This window comes from Typopeltis vanoorti, unplaced genomic scaffold (genome assembly GCF_054136105.1).
Source record: "Typopeltis vanoorti isolate ZY-2024b unplaced genomic scaffold, IOZ_Tvanoo_1.0 HiC_scaffold_24, whole genome shotgun sequence".
Classification (NCBI taxonomy): domain Eukaryota; kingdom Metazoa; phylum Arthropoda; class Arachnida; order Uropygi; family Thelyphonidae; genus Typopeltis; species Typopeltis vanoorti.
Genome location: NW_028328064.1, coordinates 3330378 through 3353014, shown reverse-complemented (window position 1 = coordinate 3353014; position 22637 = coordinate 3330378). Strand labels below are relative to the sequence as shown.

At 37.2% G+C, this 22637-nt stretch overlaps 1 protein-coding gene across 2 annotated transcripts in view; it reads left to right on the top strand.

Moving 5' to 3' along the window:
- Positions 1-22637, top strand: part of SCAP (SREBP cleavage activating protein) — a 408865-nt gene that overhangs the window by 278739 nt on the left and 107489 nt on the right. For both annotated transcript variants that reach the window (XM_090415224.1, XM_090415223.1), the window contains exon 19: positions 5734-6011. In XM_090415224.1, coding sequence (XP_090271350.1) covers positions 5734-6011 — 278 coding nt within the window. The remainder of the gene's footprint in view (positions 1-5733; positions 6012-22637) is intronic.

Below are 22637 nucleotides of genomic sequence, written 5' to 3'. Positions count from 1 at the left end.
TTGAAGTTGAGTTAACCGATCTCATATGGAGGTAGCAGGGTTTTTACTCCCAGAAACTCTGGTTTTTCATCCTGCATACAAACAAATTGGCTTTGAGAACACGCAATTTACAGACAGAAAAATACTAGTGGTGGTGTTGATTTAGATGATGGCAGTGGCAGTTCGGTATGGTTGGTGAATTAAGTGGCGGAGACAAAGAGTTGTAGGTGCTCTCCCTCACTGAGTCTTTGGACTCTTTGGAGGTGGCATGTAATAATGATAATTATGATAGATACCTCCAACTGGATAGTTCTCTGTGTCACAAGATTCTCCATTTGCTTTTTTAATTTTTATTTTTCAAAAAAAAAAATTTTAATTTTTCATCATCAACCATTATTGATCCTCTGCTGAAGGCAGCTTGCTGAGATGACTCCAGGATCGTCTCTCAGTGGCTTTTTTTCCCCATGTCACTGTTGATCTTATGATTTCATCAGTTTAGTAGAAATTAGGTCATCATGATAGTGATGGTTTTACTGTCTCATGGTATCTAATCCATTACTACTTCATTCATTGTTATCTTTGAGCAGTGTTCTTAGCCCAGTGCCACTTCATATATTTCACTTTCTGTTTTGTCAGAGATTTTGAATTGGATTTTTATCCACTATTCTTTTTCTATCAAGCAAACATTTTTCATATTAAATTCTGTTCTTAATTTTTGAGTTTTCCTTTGCATTTAATGTCCATGTTTTATATTCATGTGTCAATATAAGGAAAATACACTGATTAAAAACTTTCCTTTTTAGACGCAATAGTGATTCACTTGTTCACTTTAATTATTGATTTTTATTATTTTTGGTTGGTTGTATGCAACTGTTGAACTTTTCAAGCCATTTTACTAGCAGTTTGGAGTTGCAGGTATGAGTCCACAGTTCATTCAGACTTGAAGTAAAGATAATTATAACATCTGCAAAGCATAAATGGCTTCAATGCCTTCTTAACTTGATATTTTCTTTCATATCACCTTGTTTTAGACTTCTCTCTGTTTGCACAGTGGAGAGGTTGCCATTGTACTGGTATGCTGATTTGGTCCTTACTGATCAGACTTTGGTTCTTCAAGTATTGCAGAAGTGCAAAACTGAAGCAAAGGTTTTCTCTTAATCAGTAAATCCGAAACATAATGGGGGTTTGTATCCCTTGATAATCTATTTGCACAACTTGAATATGGTCTATTGTGTGCTAAAGTTTACTGGTTATTTTGGAATGTCTGAGATCTGGTATAAACCCCACAGGTCTTGATTTTTTTTTTGGGCGGGGGGGGGGGATGTAGATTACTGCTGGTAGATTGATAAGCCTATCAAGGTTTCTATTTCATTTTTTTGTATATCAGTATAATAGTAGCATTTTTCCTTGCTAGTTGTCATGATATGTTACTGGGAATAATGATATACTAAGAGGTCGCATCATTTTAATTCACACATAGGATAAAATGTTTGTCCAAATTTTTGTAGGTCACTTCCACGCCTTTTAAAATTCAACTCTTAAGTCCATCCTTTCCAGAAGCTTATCTTTTTTTCTTCTTTCTTTTGAGTAAAATACATTTTTTATAGCATATATGCATCTGATTATCTTCAAAATGTATCAAAGAAGATTTACAAATGTATCTTCTTTGATATATTTTGTGATTGTTTTGCATAATTCATACTGTTTTACTTTTTATCTAAAAATATTTTTCCTTTGAGTATACATTTCATATCTGAGAATTGTATAGTCTCTGCTTTTCCTTTCACAAAACAACTAACCAATTGATGAGTTACAACCTACAAGCATAACCCCCCCCCCCCAATGATTCAGTAAACTCATGGCTTTAGTTACTTTGGGACATAATTATTTCCATTTCTGCCCTACTCTGCTCATTAAAGTTTAATTTGATAAATAGTGTAATTTAGTTAATTAAATTATATTGATAATGAAGCTTAAATTCATAGCTATTTTTAAATGAAATAGCAGAAAAAAATCTTTTAGAACCAAATAAATTTCATAAAAGAATCGTAATTTTAATCCATACTAGAATGTGAATTGGATTCCTTTGGTAGACTTATTTTTGAATGTAAGCAGTTACTTGAAGAATTTAAGAAATCCTGCATATTTTGAAAGAATTTGAAAAGTATGCATTTATTTATAAAGAATACATACATACATCTTCAAGGCCCACCTTTCCTAATTGGGTTGTGGGGGCAACAGCTGCAATAGGAACTTCCAATGGTCACGATCCTCTGCCACCAAGCTCAGGTGTTCTGGTGGGATTCCCAAATGTGTCCACCCAAAGTTTTGGATATAATCTATCCAGCGAGTCCTTGGCCTCCCACCTTCTGGCTTGGCAAAGAGGGCCTGCTGAGGGAGCCTCTTGTGGCATTCTGACCAGGTACCCGTACCAATGTAACTGTGATTTCTCAACACGGAGAAGCAGCGGTTGAGTATTGAGGGTTTCCCGAATTGCAGAGCTTCTGACTGTCGAGTCTTGTCAGTCCCACAACCCCTCGACGGAACCTCATTTCAGCCGCTTGGATTCGTGTCCGCATTCTTTCGGTCATTACCCAACTCTCATGACCATAGGTGAGGATGGGGACATACACTGTATTGAAGACAGCCAGCTTTGCCTTCTGGCTTAACTCCTGCTTCAATACTACTGAACGGCCAAGCTCCCACAATATTGAGCTTGCTAAGCCAATTTGAGTATCTAGCTCTATGTCCCATTTTCCATCATTCGTGAATATGGACCCAAGATATTTAAACTTCTCCACCTGCCTCATTGGGACTCCACTTACATGTAGAGTGCACTGGGATGGTTATCATGAGACCACAAATGTTTCAGTTTTGGCCACACTGATCTTCATTCCGGCGTCTGCACAAACAGCTACAAACCTATCCAGGGTCCGCTGGAGGTCATCTGTGGAAGAGCTAAGCAGAACTAGGTCATCTGCAAAAAGCAGACGTCCAATGCTACATCTTCCAATTCTGACACGCTCACTGCCTCAGCTGTGCCTATCAATCCAGTCCATAAATATTATGAAAAGGAGGGGTGACAGAACACACCCTTGGTGGAGGCCAACAGAGACTGTGAAAGGTTCAGACTTTGTGCTGTTTACCCTGACACAAAACTCTGGGCATTCATACAGGGACTTGATGGCAGCTAATAGTTGGCCATCCACTCCATACTCCTGTACTACTTGCCAAAGCTTATCCCGAGGAACCCAGTTATATGCCTTCTCCAAGTCCACAAAACGTGTAGACATTCTTGGCATATTCCCAAGATTTCTCAAACACTTGCCTTAAATTGAAGATTTGGTCAGTTGTGCTTCTACCAGGATGAAAGCCACATTGTTCTTCCTGGAACTTTGACTCAACTATGCTCCTGCACCATCTTTCCAAGCATCTAGCATAATCTTTCCCAGGCAGGCTGAGCAGAAAGATGCCACGATAGTTACTGCAATCCTTCTGGTCTCCCTTCTTGAAGACTGGTATTATTATGCCTGTCTGCCATTGCTTTGGTGCTCACCCAGATATCCAAGCAGCCTGACGCACTTGAGTCAGCCAGAGAACACCATCTCGATTTAAGGCTTTTAGCATTTCGGACTGAATTTCATCATCGCCAGCAGCCTTGCCCGATTTTATTGCTAAATGGACCTCTTCTGCTGTGAGACTAGTCATTGCCTCGATCTGTACCTCTTGGATGTCCGCAACTGCTGGGCCACCAGGGTTAAGAAGGTTCTCAAAGTATTCCCTCCATCTGTGGAGGATATCCTTCTCGGGTGTTAAAAGTGCACCATCAGAGGCCTGAATTGCCCTGCACGATTTAATCCCTCAAAGGCGGTGGATGGTCTGCCAGAATACTTTGTTTGCATTTGAATAGGATGAGTCTAATCTTTCTCCAAATTCCCAAGCCTTCTGCTTTGCTGTCTTTACTGCTTCAGCAGCAGTTTTTCATGCCTCAGCATACCGCAAACACATCTCAGGTGACCTGACCCTAAGCCATGTTAGGTAGGACTCCTTTTTTGCCCGGACAGTTTTTTGGACTTCTAGGTTCCACCAAGGTGTCCTTTTCTCACTGCCCATTGGCACGCCAAGCCGCTTTCTGCCACAGCATGAGAGTGCAGAGGCAGTGACAGCTGTTGTGAACAGCTTCCACTCCTCAACGTCTGCAGTATGCTTGGGAACCTCTTTGAACATGGAGGAAATGTCATCTGCAAAATTCTTCCTCACAGCCTCATTTTCCAATGCCTCCCATTTCACGTGGTATAGCTGCTTAGGCCTACCAGCGTTGATGGTAGCATCTGGTTTCTGAATCCGTAGAGTGCACACAACAAGGTGGTGGTCAGTTGACAGTTCTGCTGAGACTATAAAGAAGTCAATCAGAGACCTTTGTTCTGGTGTATCCCTGTACCAGATATACTTATGGACTTATCAGTGCTGGAAGAAGGTATTCATTATGGACAAGCTGTTAGTACAGCAGAAGTCCAATAATTTCAACCCATTCGCGTTACGATCAGGGTGCCGTTCCTCCCAACCCCCTCCATGTCTGGTCATTTGTTCCAACATGTGCATTGAAGTCACCCATTAGCAGGACTGATCCCGCATCCACTTCCTCTAGGAAGGCAGAGTATTCTGACTCCAGATTAGGTGCATAGACTTGCACAACAGCCAAATCATGGTTTTTCATCTGAAGCCTCAACACACATACCCGTCCCCCCCAATGGGATTCACTCAGCAACACAGTCTGACAGCTGGGGGCTTGCGAGTATCCCCACACCCGCCTGAGCAGGCGTTGTCGGGCTCACACCAGAGTAATAGAGCTTCCCCCCCCCCCTTATCCAGGTCGACAGTTCCAGAGCCTCTCCTCTTGGTCAAAGAAAGCCCGACTAAGTCTAGCCGCTAGCACTTGGCTTCCTCGACCAGTTCCAACTCCTTCCCTGTCAGAGAAAAGATGTTCCAGTTGCCTAAAGCCATAGTCTGGTGCCGTTGTCATTGCCATTTCTATCCTTTTGCAGAGCCATTTCTTTGTGCTGCCCCTAAACACCTCCCCCAAACGGGTTGCGGGCCCATTGATGGAGTTTCCTCTAGCAGAGTGTTGAGGAATGGTGTCTAAGGGAGACCGTAACATATTTTTCGAACAGGTCCTTCTGCCTAAAATCCGAATGCGTCCCTTGGTAACTCGCAACGGACAATGCAGTATGAACATTTATAAAGAACGAGGGTTATAAATCTTGGAAATACAAACTGCAGTAATTTTAATGTTCCGTCTAAGCAAGCACAAATTGAACCAGAATGCCTAAACTTTTTAATTTGCTAATTTGTATGAAATTGATGAGGAGCTGCTGTAGCTCAGATATCCTTTTGGAAAGACCTAGGTTTGGAACACATGGAACTTGTATGAGTGCTTTCAACCATAGATACAATATGATATGGAGGTTGGCAGAATTTCTAGGTTATCTCACCAAACAGGGAAACTAGCAGTTAACAAACAGCAAACAACAAATAGAGTCTGTAGGGCAGACTCTATTAACTGCCCCATCTCATCTTTAATTAGTTTATCTGAACCCAAATTACTTCACTGTTGTTACAGGCTAGTGAAACCTAATGCATTAAGGAAAATATATAAGATGAGAAAAAATTTTAAATCATATTGATGATATACACTTTAACAATAATTGTAACTTTATGTATATTCCCTCCATGTTTTTTTTTTTTCTTTTATAGAGATAGATGATGGAGATTCTGAGATTGGATACCATCCTTCATCACCAGCTGAAATTGCTCTTGCTGTTGCTCTTTCTCTTCCCAGCTTTTTATTTTTTATTTATCTAATGGTGGTACTCTATCGATGTATGTGTTCTCGCCATTATGCTGAATGGCGAAGCTCTTGGCGACAAAATACCATAGATGCAGACTCTGGAAACAGCACCTCTCCAGATGCTACCTCAGATGCTTATCTCGTAATGGAAACACTTCCAGTGAAGCTTCATGGTCACACACAAGTAAGTGATAAAATTTAAACCTGTGATGCATAAATAATGACAGTATTTTCAACTAGAAAGATTACAAAGCAGTTTTTGCAATTCCAAATTGAAATTTTAATATGACTTTCACTATCAGGTGCTATTTTGAAGGAAATATGCCATTTTGGGTTGCAGAAAAAGAACAAACAAAGAAACTTTGTAAAAATGAATATGTGGATTTATGCACACATTGAGAGTACTGTATATTAAGTGATAACTATACGATATCCATTCTTATAAATACACGTGAACCACAGGAAGACTTTAATCAGTTAATGTTAGATACAGATATTTCATTTTACATCTTGTAAAACATTTTCACTATTAAGTAAACAACAATGGGTATTTGAATGCAGCAGATCATAGAACATGCAATTGGAAATCTGACTTATTTGTAGTTATTTATTATTGTTGTTTTTTAAGTGTATACTAATTTGACTATAAACTCCATTGGGAAATAGCAACAAAAAATATTTAATGTAGTTACAAATCATAATTTCTAAAATTTTGGGAATGGATAGACCAGCACTATTGTTATCAGGTGAAGTATTATTATTATCTGAGACTTCCAGGGAATCAAGGACTCATCGAGAGAGGCTGTAAATTACCCAACCCAGCTATCATACCTTCCCTTAAATTCATTTACACTAGATGCACTCACTACTCCTAAGGACAAATTATTTCACTCACTGCTCTCTGAGAGAAAAATCTAGCTCTTACCCCTTCCTTGGCTGAGAACAACCTTAACTTCTATGGATGTCTCCCATGTTCTCTCCCCACCTTCCATATAACGAAAAATTTCATCATTTGAAATGCTATAACACCCATTCAAAAGTTTATAGACCTCTATCATATCACCCCTCTTTCTCCTCTTAACCAGAGTCTGTAATCCACATACTCGCAATCTGTCGTCATAATCTAAATCCCATAATCTGGATATAATCTTTGTAACTTTTCTTTGCACCCTTTCCATGGCTTCTTTATACCCTTGAAACCCAGGAGGCTAAATCTGCGCACAGTAATCTAAGTGTGGTCTTATCAAAGCCTTATAAAGAGGCAATATTACTTCCTTATCCTTCAACATTCGCTTCAGTATAGAAATTATCCTCTGAGTTGTATTTACGACTTTTGCTATGTGACCTCTGAACTTTAAATTCTTATCCACCAATACACCAAGATCCCTTGCCTCTTCAGTTTCTTGTAGCATAACCCTGTTAATATAATATGCCGCTGGATCTCTAATCACGCCAAAGTGCATAACTTTACACTTACTAACATTAAACTGAGAGTCATTTTCGTTTGCCCAGATTTCTAGTCTGTTCAAATCATTTTGTAATTGCTGAATATCAGTAGCATCCCTAATTGCCCTGCTTGAAGTCATTAATGTATAGATTGAACAATAATGGCCGAAGGACTGAACCCTGAGGTACACCACTGGTTACCTTAAATCTGGTAGGTTCACACCCACTGTATACCACATTTTGATATCTGTCTGTTAACCATCCCCTGATCTAAGTCAATAGATTATATTCCAATCCCATATTCTCCAGTTTACGCAACGAAATTAGACCCAATTGTTCATATTAAAAATGCTTCTGTGCTGTAATTTGTGTTATTCCAGTAGATCTGTATTGTTCACATTTATGAAGTTTGTTGTTCAAAAATATGTTTTTCACTTACGTATCACTAAGTTGCTCTTGCAACTTATCTTTCGCTATTAAAAAAAAAAAAAAAAAAAAGCCAGGTCAGTTGAAAAAACACATATATTTGAACATTAAAGTTATATTCAGTTGATTAAACCTCATAATGAGATCTCATGAGCCCAACATGAAATTGTGGCTAACCATAGGATCCATTAGAAGAACAACACAAAATTATTGTGTATCATCATCTGTTCGTTGGACATCCACAGATGCTGTATGGTCACTCTGATGCTCGGTGATGTGCCACACCAGTCCTTGCCATGTAGTCCTGTTGTATGCTTTACTAGAGGCTTCAACTCTCTGAAGATCAATCATTACACACACACACCATCCATCCATCCATCTCATTGATGGTCTGCCCATTCCTCTTTTTCCAGGAACTTTACTTTCTATTACTGTTTGGAGAAGTCCTCCTTCCATTCTTTCAGCGTGTCCAAAATATTTTAACTTTCTTCTGTCTGTATCCTTAAGAAGCCTTAAAGTTTTGCTGATCTTTTCTGACACCCATTCAATTGTATGCCTTTCAGTATATGATATCCTCAACAGCCTTCTTCTCAAAAAGCAGCCATTCTTTTCTTATCTGACTTCTTTAGGTTCCAAGTCTCACATCCATAAGTCGCTGTTGGAAAAACAACTGCATCCAAAACCTCAAGTTTGTTCCCATGGAGATAGATCCATCCTTCCAGATTTTAGACAAGTCTCTGATGGTTGTTTTAGCCAACCCTAATCTTCTGATGTCTTCTAAACAGCAATTCTTCACATTAATAATGGATCCCAAGTACTCAAACTTGCTGATTTCCTGACAAAATTACTACATAGGGAGCCTTAAATATCAACATTTATTTATGAACATGCTGAGGCTCAATTACATTACTCAAACCTCAATTGCAGCAATCTATCCATTTCTAAAGTTGGAAATTGTGATTTGTAACTTGTAGCATTAGTTTGAAATGGAACGACTTCATATACAAGAAATTTCTGTTGTTCTTTGCCTTCATAAAAGAGAAAAAACAATGTTTGCATCTAATCTTAACTGATTAAAGTTTTTACTATGGTTTTTGTGTGTATTTATGAGGTGATGTCCAAAAATTTGGGGAATTTGAATAGCTCACAAACCAGTTATAATACAGCCTTCTGCTGCTATAAGGGATGAGCAGTATCCTTTGTGCATCAGTATGCCAACAACTGACAAACTGAGAGGCTGCATTTTGGGTTACATGTGTTTTTGTAACATTGTGGTTTGGTGATTTTCTTTTCCATCCGAAATGGCAGATTTTAAGGAGAAAGAATCTGCATCAAATTTTGCTTCTGCCTCAAGCTGTTGCAGAAACTCACTGAATGTTTAAGGAAGTGTTTAGTGATAATCCTATCAGCCAAAATAAAAAAACTTTTTGTGGAACAAACGCTTCAAGGATGGACAAGCATCTGTCATTAGTAATGGGCTTTTTGTAAGACTGTCATATGGGACTGTTAAGCAGATTTTGTCAGACGTTTTGAATGTGAACACATTGCTGCAGAATTTGTGCTACAACTGCTGAGTGACAACCAGAAAGAACATCATGTTGCTGTCTGCAGGGAGCTCAAGATTCAAACCAGAGATGAACCCAACTTCATCTCCAGGTCATAATCAGTGATAAATCATGGGTTTACAGTTATTGACCCTCACATAAAGCAGCAGTTGTTGCACTGGAAGTTGACAAATTGGCCACAGGCAAAAAATGCATGGCAAATTTGCAGCAATGTCAAGTCAATTTTTTGACATACATCCATTTTCCACAAGGAATCCCCCTCCCCCACAGCACAGTGTTAATGGCAAGTTTTACTGTGAGGTTTTGAGGTGGCTAAGGGAAAGCATTTGGTGCAAATGTCCATGCAAGTGGAAGACAAACAACTGGATTCTCCACCATGACAATACCCTCCCCCAACCACCACCACTCATTGTTCAACATTTCTTAGGTTCCAAAAACACGACAGTCACCCCTGCAGCCAAACACACTTTGCCTGACCTTTCCCCTGTGACTTTTTCCTGTTCTCCAAGATGAAATTCCAGCTGATAAGGCATCATTTTGATGGGCTTGAGGAGATCCAGGCAGAATCATATGAGGTGCTCAATACAGTCACACTTAAGGATCTCTAGGTTGCATGGAATCATGGAAAAATCCACTGGGATCACTGTATAAACTATCTACCAATAATTGTCCAGACAATTTAGAAATTTACAGTTAATACCAGCAGGCAAACCCTAATATCGAGTATGTCCACCTTTGGCTTTGATCATCTCCTGCACCCTTTGCGGGAGGCTTTCCACCAATGAGCAGCAGACATCAGGAAATTTGTCTCCAGGCCTCCATCAAAGCCTCACTGAGTTCAGTGTCAGATCAACGATGTGCTGCTCTGGATCTTAATCGTTCCTCCAATTCATCCCACAGGTGTTTGATGTGGTTGAGGTCAGGTCTCTGCACAGGCCAGGGCAGTTGTTTAACACCCATCTCATCATACCATTCCATAACAGCTGCAGCTTTGTGGCATGGGGCATTGTTTTCTTGATATTCACACTGGCCCATTCCATAAAACTCCAGAAATTCAGAATATCAAGGTACTGAGTGGAACCACCAACAACAACCAGTGGTCCCACTCCAAACTAGCTGAATGCACCCCACACTATTACTCCTCCACCACCAAACTTTACTGTGGGTACAATGCACTGTGATAACAAGCATTCACCAGGCTGCCTCTACACCCTGCCATCAGACTGGAAACAGGTGAGCCCTGATTTGTTGCTCCAGAGTACCGTTCCAGTGCTCTTTGCACCAGGCCAGATGAGCCGCTTTGTTCATTGTTGTGAGGTTCAGCTTGTGTGCTGCTGCTCTTTCATGGAAACACAGTAAATGGAGTTCTTTTCATACAGTATTAGTGCTCACTATGGTGTTACTGGTGCTCTGGGAACTCATCACAGATGGTCTGTATTGATTGTTAACAGTTTTGCATGCCACCTATTTTAACACCCCCTGTCCCTGTTAGTCATTTTTGGTGGCTGTCCTGGGTGTTTACATACCCAGGACAGCCACCAAATTTTCCTGCACTAGTATTCCAGAACATCATTTGTTGATCACATCGGCAACCACTGATTTTGGATGCTCCAGTTGAGCTGCAATGTATACCAATGCATACCACCTGTATAGGAGACAGTGGAAACTAGGAGTTAGGGTAATTAAGGGTTTTTTTTTTGTCAAATTCTCTGAATTTCCGGTAGTTCATCATATATCTATAAAAACAGCATATTATTCCAATGCTTTCTTAACTTACTGTTAACATTGTTTTGGAAACTTTTTATATTTAGAAGCTGGCTAGCTAAACAGGGTTGGATTTAAGATGCCTGCATAGTAAGTTATTTATATTCTGAGTTGGTGTATATTATAAATTCATTTTTTTCTTATATTTTAACATACCATATATAATATGGTATCATATCTGCTCTCCAGCCAAAAGGCTGCGGGTTCGAATCCCGTCGTGGGCATGGATGTTTGTGTTGTCTGTGGAAATACTAGTGGTGGTAGATGGCGTTGGTGTAGTTTCAGTCAGTTGGTGGATTGAGTGGTTGAGACAGAGTTGTAGAGCAGGTGCCCTCCCTCGAATAAAAATAATATGTTAGTGAAGTTATTGAAATTCATTCAAGTAATATTTTTGATGTCATTGTGTACTCAAATGAGAGCAAATAAATATTTAATGTATGCTCCTTCATTCTGTATTCTATAAAATTGAAAGTTGCAACTTAAAGCACTTGATAATTTCAAGTATTTATTTTTCATATGAGTTGTTCATAGAACAATGTATATCTTCTACTCTGCAAGAATTAGGTATTTGCCTGTTCTGGCTTCACTGGTCTTTTCCATCTTGCAGTTGGTCTTCCTCTCTCTAGTCTATATTTATCTACCTCTTTTTGTAGCCGATCTCTTTCCGTCCGAAATACAAGGGTGGTCTGAAAAGTTCTTGGCCTCGACCATAGATGACAAACTATCGGCAAGATTTTTTTGTTTTTTCTAAGTTGGTACATCTGTCATAAGCATCCATGTGAAATTGCAAGTCATTCTATCGAGTAGTTTGTTTTATACAGCTGTCTGAAGCAAAAGTGTTGTCTATATCCCTTGAAATGGATAAAATTGAGTATCATGCAAAGAATTATAAAATTCTTTGCAAAAGAAGGTTTAACGCCATAAGAAATTCATTTGAAGTTCATAAAAATTTATGGGCACTCTTCTCCTTCATTTTCGACAATTTAGAAATCGGCTGCTGAATTTAAACGTGGCCGTACCAGCCTTGAAGATGATCCATGTGAAGGACGCCCAAAAAGTGTAACAACACCAGAAATCATTGATCAAGTGCACGATATGGTATTGGGTAATCAGCAAGTCAGCATGCATGAAATTGCTGAGACTATAGGCATTTCAAAAGAACCTGTAGGATATATTTTGAATGAAGAATTGCAAATGAAAAAGCTTTGCGCAAGATTGGTGCCATGCTTGCTCACAGCAGATCAAAAATGTACTCGCATGAAAACCTCTGAACAGTGCTTGGAGCGTTTTAACAAGAATAAAACTGATTTTGTGCGTTGATTTATTACTATGGATGAGACTTGGATTCACCATTACACACCAGAATCCAAACAGCAGTCAAAACAGTGGAGAGAAGCCAGTTGTTCAGCGCCAAAGAAGGCAAAGTCGGTTCCATCAGTAGGAAAGGTCATGACATTGACCTTTCCTGCTGACAATGGGAAAATTAAGGCTGCACTATGAATTGTTGGAACACCCACCCTATTCCTCAGATTTGACTCCTTCTGACTTCTATCTCTTCTCAAAACTAAAACTCTTCCTTGCTGGTCAGTGTTTTTCTTCGAATCAAGAGGTGATTGCAGCTGTAGAGGTGTATTTTGCAGATCTTACTGAGAACCACTACATATGGTGCTGGAGCATTGCTGGAATAAATGTATTAGTCTTAAGGGAGATTGTTGAAAAAATAAAAATAATTTTGAAATTATAAATTCGTTTTTTCATTGTTAGGCTGAGAACTTTTTAAACCACTCTCGCAGATACTCTTTTCACTTTCTCTTTCTTTTATTCCTTGATCTTTTCGTTTACATTGTAAATATCTAGCTCTCTTCTGATATCTTCATAATTTATATGGTCCAATTTTGTGCATCCTTTAATTGTTCTTAAATATTTCATCTCTGCAGCTTGTATTTTACTTTCATCTTTCTTTTTAACTGTCCATTTTTCTGAACCATATAATAGAGTGGGAGTGACTATTACTTTATAAAATTTTAGTTGAGTTTCTCATCTTGTTTTTCAGTATCTTTTTAATTGTTCCACAGATTTTCTTAATTTTGTTTTAGATATGTTATCATGCAGCCTAAATAATTAAACTGTGTCACCTATTCTATTATTTTATTTTCTTTGAGTATTTTCGATCTAACATGTTTTTTGAGCTTTAAATATGTAGCCATGATTTCTGTCTTTTGTGAAATTTTTGTTTGGTTGACTTATTTTGTTTAATTAATAAATTGATGCTTGAAGCTCATTTTCATTGTCTTGTAATATAATCTGGTTAACTGCATACCTTGTTTTATTGTTAGCTAATCAATTTTATTCCCTAATAGAGAGTAGGCGAGGCCTTTATACCATATCTAGCTTTTGGAGACTGAGTGGGCAGTTCAGTCTCCACTGGTAGCCAATCAGAGATAGCTGGCTCATATTTATCACTAATTATAGGTGGCTACTGATGAAGAGGCTGGCAAACAAGTGCTGCCATCTCTTGGTGCTTAATCCTAACAGGATATGTTATTTGTTAAAGATACCAAGTTATTTTAAACCTGGTTTTACTCCATTTCCCAAGTAAGCAAACAGACAAATAAGTCAAGTTTGTGCCTGCACGTAATGCAAGTCTAGCTGACCCTGCAGGTAGTGCAAGACCAAGGTAACTCATGGTAAAAGTAGAATAAGCTCTGATCACTAATCTTAATATTTACCCATAATGCAAAGCAATTCTACTTTTTCTACTTTTACCACGAGTTACCTTGGTCTTGCACTACCTGCAGGGTCAGCTAGACTTGCATTACATGCAGGCACAAACTTGACTTATTTGTCTGTTTGCTTACTTGGGAAATGGAGTAAAACCAGGTTTAAAATAACTTGGTATCTTTAACATTTATTATACCCAAGGTAAAATACTTTCTACATTTATACTCCTCCTGAGATTTTTATTTAATAAGGTTAAAACACCTTATGGTAACTTGTTCTGGTAAAATACTTATAAGCTCTGTATTACTAAAATCTTAGTATTTCTAGCCTGGCTCCCACTGATGAGACCTCAATAAAGGTCAAAACCAGTCTGGGTAGTGGCCCCTTGCCTTTAATACAAAGCATCATACATCTCCTCCAGGAGATGTGCTTTGCATTATGGGTAAATATTAAGATTAGTGATCAGAGCTTATTCTACTTTTACCATGAGTTACCTTGATCTTGCACTACCTGCAGGGTCAGCTAGACTTGCATTACGTGCAGGCGCAAACTTGACTTATTTGTCTGTTTGCTTACATGGAGTAAAACCAGGTTTAAAATAACTTGGTATCTTTAACATTTATTATACCCAAGGTAAAATACTTTCTACAGGATATGTTATTGTCTGAAATAATGTGGGTCATTACTTAGTAGTTTCTAAAATAGAGATATTAATGAAATAGAGAAAGGAAGTAAATAAGAAAAAACAAGAAATAGAACAAGTATACAAAGTATATCAATGACAAGAAGAAAGCATCAGAATGTTATATCAATCACAAATAACAGATTACCAAAAAAGAAGCCAAAATCGATGAAGATACAGAAGAAGAAGAATGGAAAACTTTAAGAAAAATAATTCATAAAGCAGTGCCCCAAGTAATTGAAAATAAAAATAAAATATTAAAAAGAAAAACATTAAAAATTTGGAACACAGATATAGAAAATGCAATAAAAGCAAAACAAATCAATTCTTCAAAAATAGACAAAGGAAACAGAAGAAGAACAAAAGAAAAATAGCTATAACCATAGCACAGAAAGCTCACCAAGATTTATTAATAAAATAGAAAAAGATTATACATGGAAGACAAGACATAGTCTACAAAATATTAAGGAAACTAAACAATGAAGAAAGAGATACAGTACAAATCAACATAATACAAGAGAAACAATGGATAGAACATTATGAGAATTTATGGTATGACACAAATTTAATAATAGAAAATAATAATAAAGAAATCAGTACTGATATAGCAGATTACAACTAAAAGAAGCAATAAAGGTATCAAAAAATAGAAAATCAACCAGATTAGATGGCATAAATACTGAGCTTTGGAAATATGGTGAAGACTGGTGAATATGGTCAAAAACTATTCAACTTCTGTATTATTATTAATTTTAAAATAACATACTTTTTTTTTTTTCAAAAAAAAATATTTACATCACAGATTCTTAAAATTAATAAATAATTGTTGTAGGAAATGCAAGGTTCTATCATATTGGTCAAAAGCTATGGTTATATCTATATTTTAGTAAGGAGACAGAGATGATTGTGGGAATTTTTATCTATTGTTAATGTTGGGCCCATATATGAGAGGTTGGCTGGTCAACCTATAGTACGGTAGTACTGTATATGGGTAGTGGGTTGGGAAAGAAGAAACTTGTTTACATTTGATTTAAAAAACTGTATGTTGTATTCCTTGGGAAATATGTCAGGGGGAAGACTGTTTCACAGTACTGCAGTAGCAGGGATGAAGGAGTAGGAAAAGAAACTTGTTCTGTGGGGTTCAAGGTGTACTGTGAAAGGATGTTGAGCAGCCGCTGTACGTGTTCCAATGGGGCTTAGTACAGAGTGGTGGAATTATTGATGCTGTTTCAGATGAACATTTCCATTGGAAATATTTATAGAATATACAAATTACAGAGGAATAAATTTATTAAATTCAGGTTACAAAATTCACAGTAAAATCATGAATAAAAGACTTAGAAATATTGCAAATGATCTATTCTCAGAAGAACAAAATGGTTTCAGACATGGAAGATTGCGTATATTTATTAAAACAAATTCTTGAAAAAAGATGAAAATTTAATTTAGAGATTCATGTGGCCTTTATAAATTATGGGAAAGCTTTTGATAAAATACACAAGAGAAAAATTCTGAAATATAATGAAAAAACAAGGACATCCATTACATTTACTACAAGCTATATAAAGTTTATATCTTCTTCTTTGGTGCATCAATCCGAAAATTGGTAAATATAGCAGCACATCACAACATCCTGTCTTGTGACTTCCTTTTTATCTCTTCATAACTCTTAGCGCCAGTTAGCATCATTGTGTTATTTATATATGAAATTCTTGGTCTGCCTCGTGGCCTCTTTCCTTCTACAGTCCCCTCCATTATTTCTGTAATCAGTCCCCCATGCCTCAAATGGTGTCCAATTAGGCTTTTTCTTCTCTTATTGATGTGTTTCATTAATGACCGCTCTTCATGAACTATATTCAGAACTTCTTCATTGCTTGTCTTTTCTGTCCAACTAATTTTTATCATCTTTCTCCTATAACCAAATTTCAAATGCCTCCAACTTTTTCATGTCTTGTTTTGTTAGAGTCCAGGCCTCACAACCATATAATGCAATGCTCCATATGTATGTTTTCACTAGCCTTTTTTTGATCTGGATGCTAAGTCCTTTACTGGTAAAAATGTTTCTTCTGTTATAGAATGCTTTTTTGGCTAGGATTATTCGTGCTTTAATATCTAATTGGTTTCTTCCATCTTCTGTGATAAGACGTCCAAGATATTTAAAAGAAGATACCTGTTGTAGTAGCTTATTATTTATTTCCAGGTTTATTTTCATTGGATTTTACTTGTAATTAATAATTTTGTTTTCTTATAATTAATTTTTAGGCTGTACTGTGAAGATTTCTTCCATCTTTGTTAGGGTAGCTTTCAGTTTGTTTTCGTTATCAGCTAAAACTGCTATATCATCCGCAAACCGTAGCCAGTTAATATCAATTCCGTTTATCTTAATTTCAGTTTCTATTAGTTCTTTCAGTTTGTTTATTGCATCTTCAATGTACAGATTAAACAATATGGGTGAAAGAGAGCACCCCTGTCTTACACCTGTATGTATTTTGGCTATTGCGGTTTTTGTTGTATTGCTAGCTGCTTCTATTAGGGCTTCTTGATGCTTGTAAAGATTAAATATGAGCCTTCTATCTCTCCAATCTACCTTTATTGTTTTTAGGAGGTGAAACATTTGATTCCAGTCAATACTATCGAAGGCTTTCTCCAAGTCAAGAAAGACTATCAGAGTATTCTTCTCCAATCTTCTTTCAATAACTGTTCTTACAGCTAGGATTGCTGTTTCCTGAATCCAAACTGGTCATTGCCAACATATTCTTCAACCTTCTTTGTTAGTCTTTTTTGTATAATTTTGAGTAGTATTTTCGAAGCATGTGATATTAAGGTTATTGTTCAATGATTTTCATACTTGTTTGCATTATTTACTTTGGGAATGGGTATGATAGAGCATTGTGTAAAATATTTGGGGATGATCCCTGTTTCATAAATATCCTTTATGATTTTGAAAAGGTATGACTTAGTTATCTTTCCTGAGTATTTTATTAATTCTGAGGGGATGTTATCAGTACCTGGTGCCTTGTTGGCTGACAATTCATTCAGTGCCCATTTAAATTCATCTTTTAATATAGTTGGACCAATTTCTTCCATATCAAGTCTTGTTTCATCTTCTATAGCCTTGGCATCTAGATCTTTTCCGCTATATAGATCTTCTAAGTACTCCTTCCATCTTTCCGAAATTTCTTCCTTATCTCTAAGTATGTTCCCCTGTTTATTTTTGATAATTGTACTTCTTGTCTTGTTTTGCTAGCTTATTCCTTTTATAATGTTATAAGCTTTATCGATTCTTCCAGTCTTTGTTAGATCTTCTATTTCTTTACATTTCTCTGTATACCGTTGTTCTTTTGCTTCTTTACACTTTCTATTTATCATATTTTTTATATGTTTATATTTGTCTTTGCTTTCTTCCTTTAGGGAGGTTTTATATTTTCTTCTTTCATCTATTAGATCTAGAATGTCCTGGGTGATCCATGGTTTTTTATTTGCTTCTTTCTTAATCCTATGCAGTCATTGCTGACCTTGATGATTGTATCCTTCAAATGAATCCATTTTTCCTCTATGTTTTTCTTTTCCCTCTCTCCAGTGTTAATGCTTTCATCAGTTTGCTGTTTATAGTTTCTATGGTTTTCCTCTGTTTTCAGGTTACTTATGTTCCATTTGGGCCTTTTCCTTGGTTGTGACAACTTTTTAAATTTCAGATTACATTTCAATAAAACCGAATTGTGGTCACTATCGACATCGGCTCCCGGGTAACTTTTGCATGATTTTACTTGATTTTTAAGTCTATTTCTTGTCATAATATAATCTATTTGGTACCTTCCTATATCTCCTGGCATTTTCCAAGTATACCTTCTTCTTTTTGGTACCTCATAGTAGGTATTAGTAATGATCAGATTGAATTGGTGGCAGAACTCCAAAAGTCTATCTCCTCTTTCATTTTGGCATCCAAGTCCATATACTTTCCCACCTCTCTACCATCTTTGTCTTCACCAATGACTGCATTCCAATCCCCCGTGACAATAAGATTATCTTCCTTCTTGGTCAGTTTGATTAGATTCTTAATATCTACATATATTCTCTCAACTTCATCATCACTGTAGTCACTAGTAGGCATGTAAGCTTGTATTATTATATTTGTTGGTTTTGCTTCTAGTTTTACCATTATCAATCTGCTACTACATTTTACTGAGTTGATTACTCTTCTTCCCCATTCCTTATTGAGAACCACCGCGACTTTATTTTTTGCTGTCTCATCACCTGAATTCACTAATTCCCAATATGGCTATTTTTAATCTATCCATTTCTATCTTCAAATTTTCCAATTTATAGGAGGGTTCTCACATTCTACGTCCCAATGAATGTACAAGGATTTCGATGGTTTACGACCTGGGAAGCCTTGCTTCTTCCCCTGCCGTGCACAAGTATTGAGCCATTGTGCACTTTACTATCTTTTAGAATGTCCATCCATACTGCTATCTTACTAGGGAAAAATATAACAAGGTGGTATCCCCTTGCCTTCCTTGTCCAGCAATAGCCTTCTAGAGAGGCTCAGTGTGCTAGCCATTTCTCATTCCTCATGATTATCTGCCTACCACAGTATCCTTTACGCTGCTGTCACTTAGGGTGATCTTCCGCTGATCAGGATGAAAGTTGTTGCTGCCCCAACTTCCAGCAGGCTGTAACTTATTTAATGGCAGTTACATCTCGCCATGTCGCATCCCCATCAGTGGAAATGTGTGGCTTTTTATAGAGATAACCATGCCACTGTCTGTCCCACCACTTCCTGCTGGTAGATGCCGTCCCATTGTCCACGACTGCTTATTCACAGGTTTCCCTGTTTATTTGCAGCTAACCTCTGTATCCAGAGGCCATTCTCCTATCCGCAGCCCGGGGACACGCTTGGTAGCATGGGACCCATGCCCCAAGAAAGTTTATATAAAGATACAAAAATACAGTTACAGTTAGGTAATAAATTAAGAGAAGAAATTGAATTTAATGAAGGTGTTAGTGTTACACAGGGATGTAGCTTATCTCCAACTCTATTTAATATATATATTGATCAGATTATTAAAATATGAAAAACAGCAATAAAGCAAAGGCCTGTGTAGCTCAATTGGAAGTGGCTCTTGTGTTCTCTACGCTTGGCCGCACGAAGTTAGACCTAGGTTCAAGTCTAGTTGCAGACTGGAGGAACTTCTTCTAAGTCTATCTTCAACTGGTTCCCGAGTTAGTCGATCTCTGGCACGGGCAAGCTGGTTTTTCGTCCCGTAAACTCAAAAAAATTGACTGTAGTATCCACATTATTTCAGACTTTCCTGAAAAAATTTCCTTTCCTCTGGAAACATATACACCTCTTACATGTGGAGCTAGTTTTTGATTATTAATGATATAATCAATTACAGATTTTGTTCCTCTGCCATTTCAAGTATATTTATTTAAATTCTTTTTTTTTTAAAGTATTATTTTAAAATTATTAAAAATACAGAAGTCTGATAGTTCTTGATCATTGCTATTCATGCAGACTTCTCCATATTTTCCTGTGACATGCTTGGGATTAGATTATTTCCATCTCTAGCATTAAGATCTCCTGCTATTAGCATATAGTTATTTTTATTACATTTATTTAACTGTTTTTGTGGTTACTCATAAAATTATTCCAAGTCCTCTTTTCTACCTTCTTCAAGCATATACTCCGATGATATTTAATAGCTTCTGTTTGTTTTTAGTTGAAATGTTATAATTCAATATAATGTGGCTAGTCTTTGGTGGAGAGATGCTCTTATCTGCTCCACCAAACACCAACCATATTCCCTAGACCTACCAGGTGTTTACCAGATCCCTTGCAGTTGCAAGCTGTCCTCCTATGGCCAAATAGGTAGGTCAGCTGAAATCAGATTTTCTGAACACAAGGACTACATCTGGTTCCACATTACAGCCACTTTGGACTTGCTGACCATGCCTGCCACAGGATATGCTGGAAGAAGGCCACTCTGCTGCACCACAGCAAATACAAATATGAGAGGCTATTCCTCAAATCTGCCTCAGTCCTGAGAAACTTTCCAAACCTAAACAAATTTGGGTACATGGAACTGCCCCAAATTTTGGAAGCACTCATCCTCTGATCTTCAACCAAGTGGCCAAGACCACCCAATTATGCAAACCCAGTCAATTGGTGCCATTTAGAAATCTAGGCCAGACTTTGATTGCCTTTCTTCAGCTTCATTTGCCCAGTGTTAGTGCCTGCATGCACATATCATTGTGTTTGATCACTGATGATCTTGCTGAAATATAGGGAAGTATTAATTAAAGTTATTATAATTAATCTTTAGTATATGTTGTTATTTCCTGAAAAATAATAGTTATGTATAGTGCAATATAACTAACTAACAATAACTAACCATAGTGTCACATCTAAAATTCCCATAACATTGCCCAGAGCAAGGATGAAAAGAAAAAAAAAGATTAAATTCAGGATACACCAGATTAGATAATAAAGTATGACAAATGTAACTTATCAGGATTACTGATATAAATAGATATATATTGAAAAAAAAAAAAAAGGTTATACAGAGAAATATGGTATTATAGAAGACTCCTCATGGGAAAGTATGCAGCAGAACCGCTAGTGTTATGAGATATATGTAATTGGCCCAAATATATCACAGAGCTGCTATTTTCAAAACCAAGAATAACCTCCAAGTCATGACTAAATATATATAGATCTCCCAGGGTGTTTAAACAAAGTGCCACTCACCTATAATTGGTGCTAGGATTTTAAAGAAAATTAAATGGTTATAAAAGATTGAAACTCGAATCATTTGTACCCTACAAGGTTTGTTGAATGAAGAAGAAGAATGGAGCATATTATCATCAGAAAAGTGTGAATCGGATTTGATTATCTATAGTTTTCCTGAGAAAAAGTCATTACAGGAGGAAGAGTGTAGACAAAAGAACAGAGCCCTGGGTTACCCTGATATTGATTGAGAAATCTGATGAGGAAACCATCTACCATAGCGCACAATAAACAATTACAGAAGAACTAGTGATCCAGTCACAAAGGCAGGACCATAGGATCGTAACTTGGGGAGAATTCCTCTATGCCAAACCCAATCAAATGTCTTTGAAATATCAAGCATGACCATAAGTTTCTCATTACTTTTTCATAGCTTTTGTCCAAAGGTGAGCGAGTTGGCTAGAGATCTGCTGTTGAACGAGAGTGGTAGAATTCATATTAGTGATCACTAATTGATTGTTGAGCTTTCAGGTAGTGAAGAAGTTGGCTGTCGGTGACTTTCTCCATTAAATTTGAAGGTATTAAGGAGAGAACAGTGAGATGATGGTTTGATGACTGACTTTTCTCCAATTTTTAAGGCAAAGGGCAGATAAAGACTTGCCTCTATTCTATTCAGTAGCCAACTATGCAAGCTGTCATGCCATGTGACCATGACAATGTGTATAATGATACAAGATGGGAGTGAATTCTAAAGTACAGTTGGAGGGATACCATCTGGACCAAGAGGCTTATTAGTATTTTGATAATTGAGGATTTTTGATATCTTTCTTGTAAATGAGCAGATGGATCATGCAGTAAGGTTTTTTCATAGTATAGTGGGAAGGGATTTCTTTGGTCATCTAAATATGAGTTGGAGGAGAAAACCAGTGAACTACAATTAATACATTATTCAAAGAACACATATTCATGGTGTCCTAGGTGTGTGGTGCACACCCACGGAATAGCAATATTATATTTATTCCATTAAAGATTGTCCTAATTGTTTTCTGCTTTGTGCGATTCCAAAAATTAAACACTATATACTAATGCTTCATGAAGAGGACACTTTTCAGTGCATAAATATTGCATCGCCTTTGCATTAATAGCTCGGTTGTGTTGTACACCTTTGAGCCCATACAGATGGCCTAGCAGGTCAAATTCTTAGCATTCAGTGATTTTAAACCATAAAGAAGGTGAGGCAGGGTGTGCTCTGAGACAATAACACCCAAAAATCAGTGGGTGTGATTGGTTATTGTGTCAACCAATCCAGTTGAATATTGTCATGAGATGCTGTTTTGTTTTCGGAGTTTCATCTGTTTTGTGTATGTGAAGTGTGAACTGACGTGTTTAGGACACCGATATAGACAAGTTTTTAATATACAATAAAACCCCGTTTTACGTTCCTACAATTTACGTTTTCCTGTCATTTACATCATT